This window comes from Callorhinchus milii, unplaced genomic scaffold, assembly GCF_018977255.1.
Source record: "Callorhinchus milii isolate IMCB2004 unplaced genomic scaffold, IMCB_Cmil_1.0 Scaffold2, whole genome shotgun sequence".
Taxonomy (NCBI): domain Eukaryota; kingdom Metazoa; phylum Chordata; class Chondrichthyes; order Chimaeriformes; family Callorhinchidae; genus Callorhinchus; species Callorhinchus milii.
Genome location: NW_024704743.1, coordinates 62701658 through 62719502, shown reverse-complemented (window position 1 = coordinate 62719502; position 17845 = coordinate 62701658). Strand labels below are relative to the sequence as shown.

General features: G+C 42.2%; 1 protein-coding gene across 3 annotated transcripts in view; it reads left to right on the top strand.

Moving 5' to 3' along the window:
* The window catches only part of invs (inversin), a 143953-nt gene that overhangs the window by 76250 nt on the left and 49858 nt on the right, over positions 1–17845 (top strand). For all 3 annotated transcript variants that reach the window (XM_042332359.1, XM_042332360.1, XM_042332361.1), the window contains 2 exons: positions 1648–1757; positions 8293–8464. In XM_042332359.1, coding sequence (XP_042188293.1) covers positions 1648–1757; positions 8293–8464 — 282 coding nt within the window. The remainder of the gene's footprint in view (positions 1–1647; positions 1758–8292; positions 8465–17845) is intronic.

Sequence of the window (17845 nt, the reverse complement as noted above, 5' to 3'; positions counted from 1 at the left end):
TTGACCTGTAAGATTCTTGCCATTCTCCACCCTCTCCTTGGGAGAAAAGTACCAAAGTAACATTCTTTAAAAATATGTAAACACATAAACAAACACATGATTGAAATTATATGTTTGATTATTAATGGTTAGATAGTTTGGCACAGTTGTTTTGTGTGGTCTGTCAATGTCAAAGGTTTGCTGGTCTGTTGTCAGCAGTGCCCTGGTATAATGCCTGGTCCACTGAGACCGCAGAGGATTGATTTGATTCCGACATTCTGTTGCCAAGCACATCACCTTAGAAGCAGCTCAGCTTCAAGGAAACCCCTGATTACCTTCCTCCCCTGCACCTCGCCCCCCGCCCCCTACCCCTCCCCCAAAAGGAGGATGGCTCAAGTTGGTAGAACTCTACAATCTATGGGAGAAGGTTGCGACACACCTCTGTGCAGTACTGCAGGACTGACACTCGTGTGCAGTGCTGGTGGAGTCCTGCATTGTTACCTCTGGATAAGATGTTGAACTTTGCAGCCTATGTCCTCTCATGCACCAGGCTCCCTGAGTATATCACCCCAATCCTCGCTCAGCCTCATTGACTTCCCACTCCCAGGTAATCAAACTTAAGACCTTGTTCTCACTTTCAAATACATCCACGGCTTCCCCTACCCTACCTCTGCGACCTCCAATAAATCTACCAACCCAGTCGCTCCCTTCACTTCAAGACGAACCTCATTGCCCGTTGCCTTCGTTCCTCCGGGTCTGGCCTCCTCCTCGTCCCCCAAGTCCTCCGCTCCACACTTGGCGGCCGTGCCTTCAGCTACTATGCCGGAATTTCTTTCCTCACTCTCTTCGTCTCGCTCCCTCGCTCCCCATTTTCAGGTTTCTGCTGAAGACCTTTCTTTTTGACCGCGCCTTTGGTCACCTTCACCATCCCCCTCCCCCTGGCTTGGTCCTGGGATCCGTTACTGTAAAGCGCTCTGAGACGCCGTCCGGCGTGGAGGGCACTATATAAATCCAAATTGTTGTTGTTCTTTCCCTTCCTCACACCCTTCAGCTCCCATCCCTTCAAGTAACCAGCCAGCATTGTGAAGCTCTTTGAAACACCCTTTCATCGTGAAAGGCACTATATATTCTGTATATTGTGTTGTAAATGTAAATTTTGTTGCACACTCTTTCCGGTAGTTGTGAAATTGGAATATAATCCATATTCTTAATTGGAATTTCAAGTTTTTATTTTATGTGCAGAAATGTTTCAGGGTCATAATGTCTGTGCAAGATTATAATTTTCTCCTGCGCTCCTTTCCTGATGGTGCAATTCACCTAAGTGGCTGTTCTTCGTGCATAATTCCCAGCGAATGATTTTTAGCAGGTTGTTCAACTCTTTGAGAACATCAGTGCTGATCCTGATCTTCACACATGCAGGAAACATTGCAATCTGAACCATATGGGTGGGGAGATTATTCACAAGGCCAATTGTAGTTCCCTCATTGTTGTCCTGAATGAGATCAATGAATTTGGCACAGAATAGATATTGGGCCTTTGTATTCTTCAAACTAATAATGTACTAAACTGTGATGCCCCTGAAAGCATGGTTTAAAATTCATTATTTGCTGTTCTTTTCCTTTCATGTTTCCAGGATGTAATTATGAACTGTTTTTCATTTATCTTTAGGTCATGCTCAAATAGGACACCTTCTTCTGGAAAGGAACAAGTCTGGCACTATTCCATCGGATAGCCAGGGAGCTACACCATTGCACTATGCTGCTCAGAGCAATTTTGCCGTAAGCAACACCTTACTATTGCACAGAACCTTAGTAACCTTTCTGCAGTTTGGAATTGTACTTTTCTGATTCTTACCTGTGATGATGGAGAATAACATTTGTACTATTATCGAGAACTTATAAATTTCAGCTGCAAACTAATGACCAAATAATGAAATGCTTTAACTGCATTACAACAACAACAAATTGATTTGTAGTGGGCCTTTCACGTCGGGAGACATTCCAAGGTGCTGGACAGTCGGGTTTACGCGCAAACTGGGCTTTGGATTCGGGAGAGGTGGGGGCCAAGATGGTAAGGGAGTGGTAAGGGTCTTGAGATGGACCTTGAAAGAATTGAGGGAAGAGGCAAAGCAAAGGGTGGAATTCCAGAGAGTGGGGCAGAAAGACTGAAGGCCTGATGGTGGAGGGAGCAGGGCAGGGTACATGAAGCAGGCCAATGCAGAGGGAGCAAGCGGGTTATTAGGCTTTTATAAGATCACAGAGATGGGGTGGAGCAAGACTGGAGGAATTTAAAAGTGAGGACAAGGATCGTGAACTCAATCCTCTGGGGGATGTTGAGCAGGGCAAGGATGGGGTGATAGGCTCACGGAGTCTATGCAGGAGAGGACACGAGCTGCAGAGTTCTTCATGGTTTGCAGTTTGTGGCAGGAAGAGCTGGGAAGTGGAACGAGCAGCGAGTTGGCGAAATCAAGACTAGACGTGATAAAAGTATGGCGGCCCGAGAGGAGAGGTAGTGGCAGAGGCGAGCAGTATTGTAGATGTGGGAGAAAGCTGAGCAGGTCAAGGCATGTAAGTGGATCCACAGCATGGATCTAGATTTGCTTAATTAATGTAGCATCTCAGAATGCCCAGGATTTGACAACTTGTTGGGATTCAATCTTAACTTTAAAGCTGGTTTTCTCTAGAACTTACAGAAAACTAGCTTCAAAATGATGATGGTATTTAAGAATTTACCAGATTCTGTATTGTTTATAAATACTACAATAATAAATTAAATCTAGACCTAAGTGGAATTTAACCCTGCTTATTTCATATGAACCTGAACTGCACCTATTTCAGATGACCCAACCTTCCAGACTAGCTGATTTTCAACTTGTTCTTTTATTACCCTCTTTTACAACCACTTCATATCCGAAAAATCAAGTGACCAGGCCTTAGAACAATTGTCTTCAATAGGGCCTTTGATAATCCTAATAAACACGGATAATAATAATCCTTGCATTTTATATAGCGCCTTATCACGTCGTAAAGATTAAAGCACAGGATATACTGCAAAGTGGATTGACTGGGTATTTTGTGGGCGAACTGATGTTACAAGTTACTGACAGTTTTGTTACCTATTTCTAGAAAACTTTATTTTTGAACATTGTAACACTAACTGTAGTGAAATGTAAATTCCAAAGACCATCAATTGGTGCTTTATTAATATTTTGTTTTCTTGTTGTTTTGCTGCTGTCTAAAACATGTAGTACCCGCAAATACCTTTAGTGGTTTATGTGTATGCTTTAACTTAAATGCTCAGGGGGATTGGAGGTGAAAAAAATTACACTATAATCTTTACAATTGATTAAATAATGTGTCTGATTCATCACTAAGTCTCTCATTGGGGAAAAAAANTCTTGCAATGAAGTTCAACACTTATAGATCCTGCTTGCTGTGAATTGTTTTTAGTTGTCAGTAGAAAAGAGCCTGAGAAAAGATAGGATAAATTGAGAAAGCCAAGCTTGAGCTTTATAAACCTGTCAATTGTAAAGAAGAGGCACGCTAAGGGAGGTTCTGGGAAAATGAGATGGTGGACTGAGTTTTGATTTCAACATAGCTGTTGACGTGCATGCCTTGATGATATCAGCCTTGGATATACAGCCTCACAATAACAGTGTATTATTAATTAAATGCTGCAGAAAGCGAGATGGAGGCCATGGAAACCGAGGTAGACTTGGACAGAGCTTCAAAGTTGAAGTTTTCAGCTGTTAAGATTTTAAAAGTTAATGTGAACTCACCAGCTCTTTTAATGCCAAAAACCCTTTGAATTAATGCACTGTTTTCCTTAAACAAACAGTTTTGTTTAACTGAAACATGTTTTTCCTTGTGTTTCCTAGTGTCTTTTTTTGGCATTTTCTTCACTCCCTTTACTGCCAGAATACTAGATTCTGTCGGTTGGTTGAAAATTTTGAACACATTTAACTAACTTCTGATATGCTGACAAGTTAGCTTCAGTGGCAAATTAAGATGCAGGGATCTGAGTAGACAATGGCCACAGCTGCAGCTACTGCTGCAAAAACTCACTGAACTATATAGTACATAGAAGCGAATAGTCATCATTTGATGTTACTCCCAGAAAAGCCAGCAATCATGGAATATCTAGTTAGATTTTTTGACTATGTTGTAGCATTGACTCTGCCTGGAATTTCTTCATCCTACCATTGAGAATGAAGTAGCTGAGGAAGACTGGAGGGAAACATTGACAAACAAAGATGTTGAGCAACAATGAAAGATTTTTAAGCACAATATAGAAAAGATGCAAATTATATATATTCCATTACGAAATAAGGGAAAATTAGCTAATAGTGGGATGCCTTGGATGAATAAGGAGGTGAAGGCAAAACTGGAGCTCAGGAAAAAAAGCATTGGAAAAGTACAGAATAGATAACAGAGAGGGAAACAGAAGTGTATATGCAAACTTAGGAAAGAGGTAAAAAGACGATTAGGAGCCTGACGTGGAAAGGGGTGACAGGTGTGTCAAGCTTAGTGCAGGTAAGGATGCGAGCAGTCAGATTTTGGATGAGCGGGAGCTTGTGGATGGTCGGCTGGGAGGCTGGCAAGAAGGGCATTGAGGGAGTTGAATCTGGGCATAACAAAGACGTAGATGAGGGTTTTGGCTACATTGGAAATGAACCAAGGACGGAGGTCGGTAATGTGGCGAAAATGAAAAACAGCTGTCTTAGTCAGGAAGTAAACAGAACTGAGGATCAAACAGAAAAATTAAGGTTTCAAGTTAATAAGGTACTATATGCAAGGATTATTTTTATTTATGGGCATAAACAATGAATTTTGAAGGTTTGCAAAGTATCTAGCATCAGCAAATATAAAAGTAACAAGATCAGTAAGAAGAATGACAGGAGAAGAAGAACTTCATAAAAGACAGACGGCAGGCAGACACATCAAGGAACAGATTGGCAGCTTGGACAATGATTAATAACTACTTTACTCAGAAGGGGATAATTAACCTTAAACTGTGTAATAATAATAATTTATACTAACCAATATGCTCATACTCTGTGTCCTCTTTATTGTATGTTGTAGCAATGACTAGCTCACAGCAAAAAGCCGTGATGAAGTCAAATATTCATTTATTTATTATCTTTAAACATTATCTCTTCCAGAAAATAGGAAATCTTTCACAAAACTGGCTGATGATGACAATAAAATGTTGATTGCTTTTTTTTCTGTGTATTGTTTAAAAAAAAAGTTCTCACTGATACATAAGTCTGGAGCTGCATTGAGTCCTTCCGATTCACTCCTTCTCTCAACTCTTTCAAGGTTTGTCAGTGAAACTATGAAACACTTCTAAGTAGTGCCCTGGAATATTTTAACCCACCTTAACAACCAGAAGAAGCTTATTTTTCCTTATGATAAGAGAATCTCCTCTCTGTGATCATGTTTTTCTCTCTCAAGTGATGATTATTTCTGTGTGTCAATCTGACACAGTGGTAGAACTCTCACCTCTGAGTCAGAAGATTGTGGGTTCAATCCCCAGGTAGGAACATGAAAACAACAACAAGAAAATTACATTTGTAGATCGCTTTTCATGTCGGGAGGATGTCCTAAGGCCCTGGACAGTCAGGCGAGGTGGAGGGACTCTGGGATGGAGTTCCAGAGAGTGGGGGCAGAGTGTCAGAAAGCCCACCCACCAATGGTGGAGTGAGCGAGGCGGGAGACGTGAAGCAGGCCGGAGCCCGCTGAGCAGAGGGAGCGGGCTGGATGGTAGAGGGTTAGGAAGTCGCAGAGGTAGGTGGGAGCAAGACCATTGGAGGGCTTTGAAGGTGAGTACCAGGATCTTGAACTGTATACTCTGTGTGATGGGAAGCCAGTGGAGTGGGGCGAGGATGGGCCGATGATTCGCATAGTCAAAGCTGTGCAATAAGCTGTCGCGTTTCGCTCACAAAATACACATGTCAATCCACTATACAGTATATCCTGTGAAGCGCTTTGAGACGCCTCAATGATGTGAAAGCCACTATATCAAATGCAAAGATTATTATTATTTTTAGGTGGAATCAGCTCCAACTACCTACACAGTAATGTAGGCACTTTCTCAACATTCCATTGTCCTGTTCTAATCTATGGCTTTTACTTGTTAAAGCGCCTTATTTCTGAGAGGGAATTTATTGTGATGTAGGCCAGAGAACTGTTGAGCATCTTTGGATGTCCTAACAGTCGACTTAATAGTCAAAGGTGTTAACAGTTGACATGAAAGGCACTTTTTTAATCTAAATTTGTATTGTATTGTTGTATATAGTGAACATTAGGTGAGTGGGAAATAAAGGAATACAATTGTGCATTTTTAAGTTGTTTTTAAAATTGTAAATTTTATTAAAAGTTATACTTGTCTTTGCAAAGTAGGCAACTGAAGGATTTATAATGGAGAATGTAAGATGAGTAAATGTTGTGGTACTGTATTGTTTACTGTATTGGAAGCCTGGAGAAAGACTGCAGAATCTTTCTTGAGAGATTAAACAGTTGGAGCAAAATCCGAATAAACCAGATTGTGTGTGATCTGCCAAATCTGGGCTTCAAGGAGCAAAGTAATAGTTCTTAAATAATTAATTAAATTAATTAATTAATTGATTAATTTAATAATTAAATAGTTCCTGTTCTTAAATAATTAGGAGTGACTTTGGCACTTCTGACATAATTTACAATATTGAACTGGGCTGAGCATGGCTGAGCAGAACTACAAACTGAAGAATGTGTCCCGTTTCCTTGAGAACCCTGAGACCAAGGTGTTCAGTATTTGATTGCTGCACTGTTCCATGGAATGGTAGGATTGGTGTTCACTATGATACAAATTCCTGCTCTTGGTTGGATCATTCTGCAAATTCATGGTCACGTTTGGGTCATCAAATAGTGAGGAGGATACCAGGAGGAAGTACAATTGTATAAAAGTAGTCACTGGGATTCCCACACCTTGGCTTTTGCTAACCTGTGCCTAATAACCTCCACATATATGTCAGAGGGTCATGCTCCTCCAGGGAGAGAGTGCGCATTTCATTCCAATAAGGAACTCTGAATTTCCATGAACAGGTGGGCTACGTGGAAACTCTTATGGTGGGGTTGGTATGGGTCGGGTCATATGGTGATGTGTTTTCGAAGGACAAAAAAGGACAAAAAAAGTAAAGACACTACTTTATTCATCATTACTGACCAAAAAAGTAAAACATTGGTTATCATTTGTTTAAAGATCAGTCTGCTTCAGTTTATATTTTATTGTTTTATCCTTGTGATTCTAAAAACATTACAACAACAAGATTGCATTTATAGAGCGCCTTTCACATCGGGAGGACGTCCCAAGGCGCTGGATAGTTGGGTGAGGACCCGAGCAGGGGGGAAATGGTCAGGGTGAGGGAAGGGAGGGAGCGAGGAGGGGTTAGAGAGTCGAGAGGGGAGGTGAAGGCACGGTTGAAGAGAAAGGTCTTGAGACCGGCCTTGAAGGAGGAAAGGGAGGAGGCGGCGAAGGCACTGGGGGATGGAGTTCCAGAGCCTCGGGGCTGAGAGGCTGAAGGCCCGGCCACCGATGGTAGGGCGGTTAGGGCAGTGGGTGTGGAGCAGACCGGAGCCGGAGGAACGGAGGGTACGGGCAGGTAAGTAGGTGGATAGTAGGTCGGAGAGGTAGGAGGGAGCAAGGCCGTGAATGGCCTTGTAGGTGAGCATGAGGATCTTGAATTCGATCCTCTGGGGGATGGGGAGCCAGTGGAGGCGAGCGAGGGTGGGAGTGATGTGGTCGCGAAGCCTGGTGCGGGACAGGACACGAGCTGCAGAGTTCTGAATGACCTGCAGCTTGTGGAGGGAGGTGGCGGGAAGGCCGGCGAGGAGAGAGTTCCCATAGTCCAGCCTTGAGGTGATAAAGGCATGGACCAGTGTTTCAGTGTTAAAATGTTGCCAGAAGTAGATATCCAGCCCATTACGCCTACATTGCCATTTAATGTGTTCATAGAAGCTCCCAAAGGGTGCTTGGGGAACCCACAGACTGACTGCAAGTGGGTGAAAAACACACAGGTTTAAAAAGTATTTTTTGGAAGAATAGCAGAAGTAGAGCTCTGCTTAATAGTAATATTTTTAATTGACAGATTGGTAAATAATGATAGTATTGATTGGTTACCCAGCAATGCTAGTTATGACACACCACTCATTTAAATTCACTTGAAAGTACTTCACAGAATAAAATGCATGTGACAGGCTGAAGGTGCCTGAAAGGCATTTTACAAACCATTGAATACAAATAGTGTTGAATAGCTTCTAAATTCTCACTTTACAGGAGACTGTTGAAGTATTTTTGAATCATCCATCCGTGAAAGATGATCCCGACCTGGAGGGACGAACTGCATTTATGTGGGCTGCAGGAAAGGGTAGTGATGATGTCATGCGGACAATGCTGAGGCTGAAGTCAGACATTGATATTAACATATCGGACAAGTATGGCGGAACAGGTTAGTGAGACAAAAATCACTGGTTGCACTTACATTATTGTGTGGAGACCCATTTGTGGTTTCACCTATTTAAGAATAAGATGGCACACTTGTAGTCCATAATAAGAATTCCATATGCTTGCAAAGCTAATTGTAACAATATAAAATAATAATAATCCTTGCATTTGACATAACGCCTTATTACGTCTTTGAGACGTCTCAAAGCGCTTCACAATAATATACTGTAAAGCGAATTGACTGCATATTTTGTGGGTAAAACGCAGCAGCCAATTGCACACAGCAATGTCCCACAAACAGTCGTGGATTGATTGACCAAATTATTATTATTATTTCTTTTGGAGGTATTATTTGGAGGGATAATTGTATGGGTATTGGTGATGAAGGTTCAGTCAGAAGAGAAAGATCTTGAGACAGACTTTGAAGGAGTCAAGGGAAAGCAGAGAGTGGGGGCAGACAGGCTGAAAGCTCAGCCGCTGATGGTGGGGCCTGCAGGGCGGGGGACGGGAAGCAGGTCAGTGCCTGCCGAGAGGTTGGGGGGTGTGGGGGGTGGATAGATCAAGAAAGGCGCAGAGGTAGGGTGGGGAAAGATCATGGAGGGATTTAAAAATGAGGACAAGGACCTTGAACTCAGTCCTCTGGGGCATGAGGAGTCCGTGGAGCCAGGCGAGGATGGGGATGATAGGGAGTCTTGGATGGTATGCAGCTTGCGGAGGAAAGAATTGGGAAGTCCATGCAGATCACAGTTTCTGAATGTCAAGATCATGCTTTTTTCTGAGAATTGTGGTCTGTTTACCCAAAAGCCCTGATTCCACTAGCCCACGTTGAAAGCCCTAATCCAGACTTCAGCATTGACAATTGTATGGTGGGAGGTCAGATAATTCGTTTACATAAATTACATGACTGTACAGCAGAGAAACAGACCACTCGGCCTAACCAGTTTGTGCTGGTGTTTGTACTTCAACCACCGCTTTGGGTAACAAGTTCATATTCTTGCTACCCTCTAAGTGAAGATGTTTATCCTAAATTTTCTTTTGGTTCCCTCGTTGATACCTTATTCTTGTAGTTGCTACCTTATAGATGTTCCTAGTTAATACCTTTCTAAATTTAAATAATTTGTTAGGAGCTATTGGTAGTACGTATATTTACTTTTTTGTGCTTTTTTGTCCTTTACTTTTTAAAGATGTAACTTCAGAAATGTTGATGGCTCTGTACAGACTGTGTATTGTGTGTGTGTTAATCTGCAAATTTTCTGTAATTTGTTTTTTTTCCAGTATTATTTACTGAAAATCACAATGAGATCTCACCTCCCACTGAGATATTCTTCGTCAGGCTGCTTTATTAGGATGACAGGTTCTTCTTTGTTAGAATGGCATCTTGAAGTCTTGGAAAAAATCATTGTTCCTAATTCTATGCAGTGGGCCCTGCTGGAAAGTGTGTGTCTGTGTGTGTGATTGTTCACCCACAAATAGGGAACGTTAGCTGGGTTTAGACTGTTGTGAGACTGATTAGTTTTACCCTACTGATGATATGTTGTTGCAAAAGTAATCCTTGATGTGTGTGGGGGTGGGAGAGAATGAGTGAGAAAAGGGTATGAGGCCCTCATGGTCTCATAACCTGCCAAAACTTGGTATCTGAAGAATGACCACTTAAGGAAGAATGATCACTTACTGTAGGTATCCAGCGCTCACAAAACTGTACTCAAGATGAATCAGTGCCAGAAAGGGAAAAATCAGTCAGAATCTGCCAACAGGAAGCAGAATTTCAAGCTGTGAAGTTGAATTAACCGGGCAATCAGATTAGATTGCTTGTGGATTCTCTTACGGTCTGTCTTTTGTAGAATTTGAAAATAAATCTTGCTTAGATATATTTTTCTTAGAAAATTACCCTTTTTTTAATCCCTACAGGTGTGTGCCTTCTTTGCTTATGTATTTGATGAAAGTTTTTTGCTTTCTAACCTTCCATGATGACTCTTCACATATGTTCGTATTCTTGCTTTCTATTTTGCTTTCTTGCTGTTTGCCTCACTCTTGTTTTGTCTCTCACTGGCTTATAGCCCAGTAAAGGGATAGGTGTATGTAGTAAGTACAAACTTTTTGGTTTGGTATCCCAGGCATTCAAGAGATGGTAGTGGTAGGGATCTCAGCACGTGTCTAGGTACTGGCCACCTTGATGAGGTTTATGAGAACAACTTTTATTTATTTAGCGCCATTTATGTGGGATAACATCTTGGACTGCTTTGCAATGGAGAGGTCGGACCTGAGCATAGGAGAAAGAAAAGGAAGAAAGATAAGGGGAGGTGACCACAGTCAGAAATAGGTATTATGATGGAATTTAAAGTCAGAAAGAAAGGGTCAAGCTGGAGATGTAGAGGAGAGAGTTTTAGAGATTAGTGACATAGCAGCTGAAGGCTTGGCCATTAATGGTGACATGGAGGGAGCAGGGAACTTTACAGTTTAAGCAGCGCAACCTCAAGTTCCCTAACCATAACGAGCGATCAGAGGAGTGAGGTAGAAAATGATCAGAGAGATAGGGAGGTTCAGTGTGAAGGGATTTATAGGTCAGGGTGAGGATCTTGAAGTCGATCCACTGGGAGACAGGGCAACACTGGAACCTGGAGTGATGGGTGTGAGTTAGGGAGACCAGCAGCGATGCTTCTGAAAAGTCTCAGGGTTTAGGGAGACTCTGGCATTACTTTACCTTATTAGGTTTCGGATTCACAAATGCCTAAACTTTAGGGTCTCTGAAACTAACACCAATAACAACAACAACATTATTACATTTATATTCAGGAAATTCAGTAAAACTTGCATAAGTCTTATCTTTATAAATTGTATAAGCACCTAAGTCGTATATTCACATTAAAAGCACTTAGATTTCTTTGCACGACTCGTATTATTCTGCTTTTAACTCATACTGCTGCTCTCCTACCCTCCATTACACCCGTGTTTCCCGGAGGCTTTACCAGCTGGCTGCATTGAATCGCAGGAAACGTAGATCCTCGACTTATTCACAGAAAAACTTCATTTCTCATAGTTCAATGTGATTCCAACGCTTGCCGGTAAGTGTGCATGCGGCAACGGGTGAAGACAAATTGAATCACAGGAGATGTAGTCTTAACCCATCACCCAGAACCCGTGGAGTCCTGTAGCTCAGTGGTTAGAGCACTCGCTTTGCAAGTGAGAGACCTGAGTTCAATTCCAGGCAGAGGGCGAAACCTTGGGCAAGTTTCCTTACTCCACACAGAGCCTAATAATAATCCATCCAAAAAACCAAAAACAATAATTAAATTGGTCATTTTCAATCTACGACTGTTTGTGGGACATTGCTGTGCGCAATTGGCTGCCGCGTTCGCCCACAAATATACAGTCAATTCACTTTACAGTGTGTTCTGTGAAGCGCTTTGGGACGTCCTCCCGACGTGAAAAGCGCTATATCAAATGCAAGGATTATTATTATTATTATCACCACAAGCGCACTTACCGGCTGCAATAAATTTTGCATGCGCTGTGTAGATTATTGATTAAATCGGATTTTCTTCGACTTCTACAGTTTGCCTGCAACTTGGACTTCGTAAGTCATATTAAGTGTTATGGTCTGACTGATATGATTTATGTGAGTTTTACTTTAGTGCCTTTCACTATGTTTTTATTATATTTTATATACCCATAAGTACTTGATCGTTCAAATTTAATGGAATTTGTTGTTATTTGTGCAGTTAACTTTAACCATAATTGAGAGGAGCTAAGGAATCTGGTTTCTTGCTTGGAGTCAGGCATTTCAGTTTGATGTTTAAACAATACTGTTTTGTATGGTGCATACATTCATGTTTTATTAGATGTATCATTTACAGTGAACAGCATGGGTGCATGTTCATACACCAGTTGAATGTTGGGGAAGAAGTGATTGCATGAAGGATTAGGCTGCCCTCTGTGGTAACGACTGGCATCGATAAAATTATTGTATTTGGTGGATGCAGTTTCTTGCATACGAAGTGGTGCAGCTTTGAATTGGGGTGTGTTCGCTGTTAAGACTTGTTTGGCATTACACAGCTCCATGGTGATAGATAGAGACTGTTCCACAAGAAATTCAATCTGTGTGTCTGTCCATAGACGCTGACAGTGCTGAAAGCTTTCCATTGTGTAGGTTAATGGTGAATGTGAAATTCCTCCTCCTTAGTGTAGGAAACAAGTAGCACAGTTGCAGAAGCCACTGTACAGTGCTGTCGTCAGTTATTGGGCATGACAGTAGCTGCGCTAGCTGTGCAAACAAAGCCCTTTTTGTAGTTGGCTGGCCTGAGAATCCCCTTGGTCACTGTGACTCCATCATTGAAAATCTGTATTACAAGATGACTTGTGTACTTGAGTGGGAAACAAGCAAACAGCTTCTGAATGACTGATAGTGGAAAGAAGCAGACCATGCTGATACAGCAGCTCTTTTTTGTTGTGCTGTTATTGGCACCCCAAGGGCTCCTTGTTTAACAGCTTAGCACCGTCTTTTTCATAAAAGGAGGAACAGAAAACAGAATTGGGTTCAGAAGAGGGTCAGAACATGCCAACGGAGGGCTTTAATGTACCCAATCTTTTGAACAGCAGGAGTTTGCCTCTTATCCAATTCTCCATTTCTTACCAACTACGAAGCCTGTCGTTCATTTGGCATAAATCCACAACTGTCTGCCATAAACTGAGTTATGATAATCCTGGCTTCACCATGACGACAAAGCCAATTAATGCACAGGCAAAAGGTGATTTTTAAAAATAGATTAATAAAGTGATTTAGGAGTTGCATTCATCATCCTTTGTGAGATTGAGAAAATAGCATGTGTGTTTTTTTTCTTCAGAAAGACAAAATGCTATTTTTTTTCTATTATCCATTCAGCTTGACTTCCATGGGCAGAGTGATTCAGCTGTACAATAGGCAAAAGCCATTCCCTGTCTAATCTCATTCATTTCCCAGGTTGTTTTCAGAATGTCTCAGAAGAAGCTTGGGAACTGTTCCTTCACCCTCTCTTGGACAGCATGGTGTGTGAAAGAAGACTTTTAAAAAAAAGGAAGCAGAATCTTTTTAAAATAGCTTGAGGGGGAGTCATCTTCAAATGAAAATAATTCAAATAACTAAAATTTTAGCTCCATTGGGATATTTTTTCTCCTTCTGTGATATTCTCACCAACACTCTTTAGATTGATCGAGTTTGTAGAAAAAGAGGGTGACCATTGGGCTGAGGGATGCCTCGGGACTGTACTGAGACCCCTCCTGTTCCTTGCATATATTAATGACCTGGATTCGCAGACCCAATGTAAGATAGTTTGCAGGTGACACCACGTTGGGGAGAACTGTGGAAATGGAAGAGGCAGCAAAGGTCCTACAAAGAGAGCTTGATTGGGTATGCATGTGGGTTGATAATTGGTAAATGAAGATTAATTACTGGCAAATTGCAAGGTACTACATATAGGATGTCAGAATAGGAAACGCAGGTACTCTATGAAAGGGATAGAACTTACCATGGGGGAAACTAAAAAATATCTAGACATGTTTGTTGATTAGTCACTCACTATGTCAAAACAGTGTGAGGCTGTCCTTTCTTCCCCACATCCGCGCCACAACTGGCACCGCCTTCCACCACCTCCGGAACATCGCCAGACTACGGCACTACCTCACCCCTCACTCTGCTGAAACCCTGGTCCACGCCTTTATCACCTCAAGGCTGGACTACGGGAACTCTCTCCTCATCGGCCTTCCCGGCACCTCCCTCCACAAGCTGCAGGTCATTCAGAACTCTGCAGCTCGTGTACTGTCCCGCACCAGGCTTCGCGACCACATCACTCCCACCCTCGCTCGCCTCCACTGGCTCCCCATCCCCCAGAGGATCGAATTCAAGATCCTCATGCTCACCTACAAGGCCATTCACGGCCTTGCTCCCTCCTACCTCGCTGACCTACTATCCCCCTACTTACCTGCCCGTACCCTCTGTTCCTCCGGCTCCGGTCTGCTCCACAGCCCCTGCCCTAACCACCCGACCATTGGTGACCGGGCTTTCATCCTCTCAGCCCCTTGGCTCTGGAACTCCATACCCCAGTGCTTCCTCCCTTTCCTCCTTCAAGGCCGGTCTCAAGACCTTTTTCTTCAACCGTGCCTTCACATCCCCTCTCGACTCTCTAACCCCTCCTCGCTCCCTCCCTTCCCTCCCCTCACCCTGACCATTTCCCCCCTGCTCAGGTCCCGACCCAACTGTCCAGCGCCTTGGGACGTCCTCTCGACGTGAAAGGCGCTCTATAAATGCAATCTTCTTGTTGTTGTTGTTGTTGAGGCAGCAATAAACAAGATGAACAGCCTGCTGGGCTATATTGCAAATCAGCACATATCGATGCAATAGTCACCCTCAATTATAAAAGAGTGGTTTCAGTAAACATGGGGATAGGGCTACCCCAGGCGGCTCAGTGGATGAATATCTTAAATCAGACTCACGAAAATAATTATGGTTTTGATTTGTTGTATATGTTGGGTTTACTCATCTCAGATACGGCAGAAATTGGAACATCACAATTATGCTCTGTGCCCTTAGAATGTGAGGGGAAAATTCAGCTGAGATTCTTATTCCTGATCATTGACCCTGACCCACTGCTGTAAAGTTTGTGTAGGTGAATGTTGGATGAGGAAAGGATAAGTCTTGGCTTTACAATTCTGTTGGCACAGTTGGAATCCTTTCCCAAAGTAACTTATCAAAAAGAAAAAAGTGAGCAGAAAGTAAAAAATATATAATCCAAGAATTATTACTAACAATGATGAAACAGAGTATGACTGGAGGGATAGTGTTTTTTTTAAAAAATACATTGGGTGGAACAAGGTCTATCTAGACATGAATGTAACAATGACAGAAGTCCCAACGTGAAAAGCGCTGTATCAAATGCAAGGATTAAACATTTTAAAAAGTCAGAGTTGACCTTAAGCAGAAAGCTTAGATTTCCATTCAGTATATTTCCTGTGACCTAACCTGTGTCCTGTATGTGGAAGGCAATTAAACAAGTAAGCAAAGTAGCCTGGTAAAATATCCTGTGAAGTTCTAATACTATTTTTTTTGTGCAGATGTTTTTATTGGTACAAAATGTTGAGGGACAAATGTGCACGTGGCACTCTTATGATTCTGGTGTTAAAAGCAGAGATCCAAATTAAGTGTTAAGAGCTTTTATGACACTGTTCCAATTATAATTGGAACTGAAACCAGGGTTAGGGTTAGGACTGGACCATCTGACAATCACTGTTGCAGTGACTGGCTCTTTGTACAATGTGGACCCACAGTAAGTAACTTCTCAAAAATTCTGGAAACGGTTTTAATTCTCATGTGTATGTGTATTTCCTTTCATTGTTAAAACATACCACATAGTAGGAGACTATACTGCCCATTTTTCCATGTCAGAGTTTGCTCCTTCAAGAAGCCAACCATTCTTATTCCTTGCTCTTTTCCATATCCTCTAATTGCTGTCCTGTAGCTCAGTGGTTAGAGCACTCGCTTTGCAAGCGAGAGACCTGAGTTCAATTCCAGGCAGAGGGCGAAACCTTGGGCAAGTTTCCTTACTCCACACAGAGCCTAATAATAATCCCTCCAAAACAAAACAATAATAAATTGGTCATTTTCAATCTACGACTGTTTGTGGGACATTGCTGTGCGCAATTGGCTGCCGCGTTCGCCCACAAATATACAGTCAATTCACTTTACAGTGTGTTCTGTGAAGCGCTTTGGGACGTCCTCCCGACGTGAAAAGCGCTATATCAAATGCAAGGATTATTATTATTATTATTATAATATTCTGAAGCACTGGCTGGTCACCTCTCTGATCTATAGATTGGACCGGATGCTGGTATCGAGTTAGACCATGAACATTGTTCACTGGTCTGCAATGGCTTTGCACTGTACTGACACAAAAAGCATGAGTTGTGAGGCTTTGTTATTCTGTTATTGGTGAGATGTAGACATGGGTAGACTGCCACAGTTGTAGATAGTGACCACAAAGGTCAGGCCTTTCAGTCTTCTCCCATCTATTCCAGTCATTTCACTATTTGTTCAGCGCCTTGGAACGTCCTCCCGATGTGAAAAGAGCTATACAAATATAATCTTGTTGTTGTTGTTTGCCAAAGCACAGATTCGATGTAATTAGCAAACCAAGGCAACAACAACTTGCATTTGTTTAGTGCCCTTTACGTAGACGTAAAATCTCGGAGTGCTTTACAGACATCCTGCTGGATGCCAAGCAGAGAGAACACTGAACATTTGCATCTGAAGAGAGATTGCAAACCTTTATAGATTGGAGGTTGGTGGACAACATCACAGGCAAATTTACTTGACGTAAATATTGACTTGGTCTATCCCAACTTGGCATTAACACAACATTGTACAGTTGTGTCTATATCTGTCCTCAGTGATTGAATAACCACTTGTCTTTCATATGGAGACTTAACTATTTTGTTGAGGGTGATGTTATCAGGAGACGAACGTCATTTTTGATGACATGCACGAGGACATGATAAACAGGAGAAGAATGAAACACTGTTTGAATATCTCGTATTTCTACAAGGCCTAAAAATAGTACTCTGCAGAATGGTAAAGGACAGAAAAGAATTTTGTAAATTTTTTTTTGTAAATGTGTTGTGCCACTGCTGCTGAAACACTCATTCACGTTTTCTCCACATCCCGCTTAGACTTTCTTAACAGCAACAAATAATTGCATTTATATAGCACCTTTCACGTGGGAAGGACAATCCAAAGACGCTTGACAGTTGAGGGTTTGCACCTGAGCTGAGGGTTGGATTAAAGCGATGTGGAGGCGGGCAATGTTGTAGAGGTGGGGGAAGGTGAATGGGCCAATGCATTGATGTGGGGTAGAAAGGACAGGTGAGATACGAATACGACACCGAGGCTCCATACATGTATAGTGATGATGTCAGTGCCTGAGGTGGGAAGGCACTGACAGGAGCCAAGCAGGAGGGTCTCTTGTCTTGCCAACATTCAACTGGAGAAAGTTAGCTCTCATCCGGGATTTGATGTCTGACAGACAATCCGTCAGGACAGCAGCGGTCCTGGAGTCTAGAATGGAGGCTGAGAGATAGTTGGGTGTCATCTGCATGCTAACCTGCATGCTAATGGAAGTTAGCTGCTGCATTTCACCCACAAATATACAGTCAATTCACTTTACAGTCTATTCTGTGAAGCGCTTTGAGACGTCTAGAAGACGTGAAAAGCGCTATATCAAATGCAAGGATTATTATATTATTTATAAGTTAATCCCATGCCAAGAGGGAGCCTTGAGGAACATCACATATGACATTGAAAGATCTGGAGAAGAAACAGTTGGCAGATACAAAGTGGAATTGATGGGAAAAGTAAGAGTGA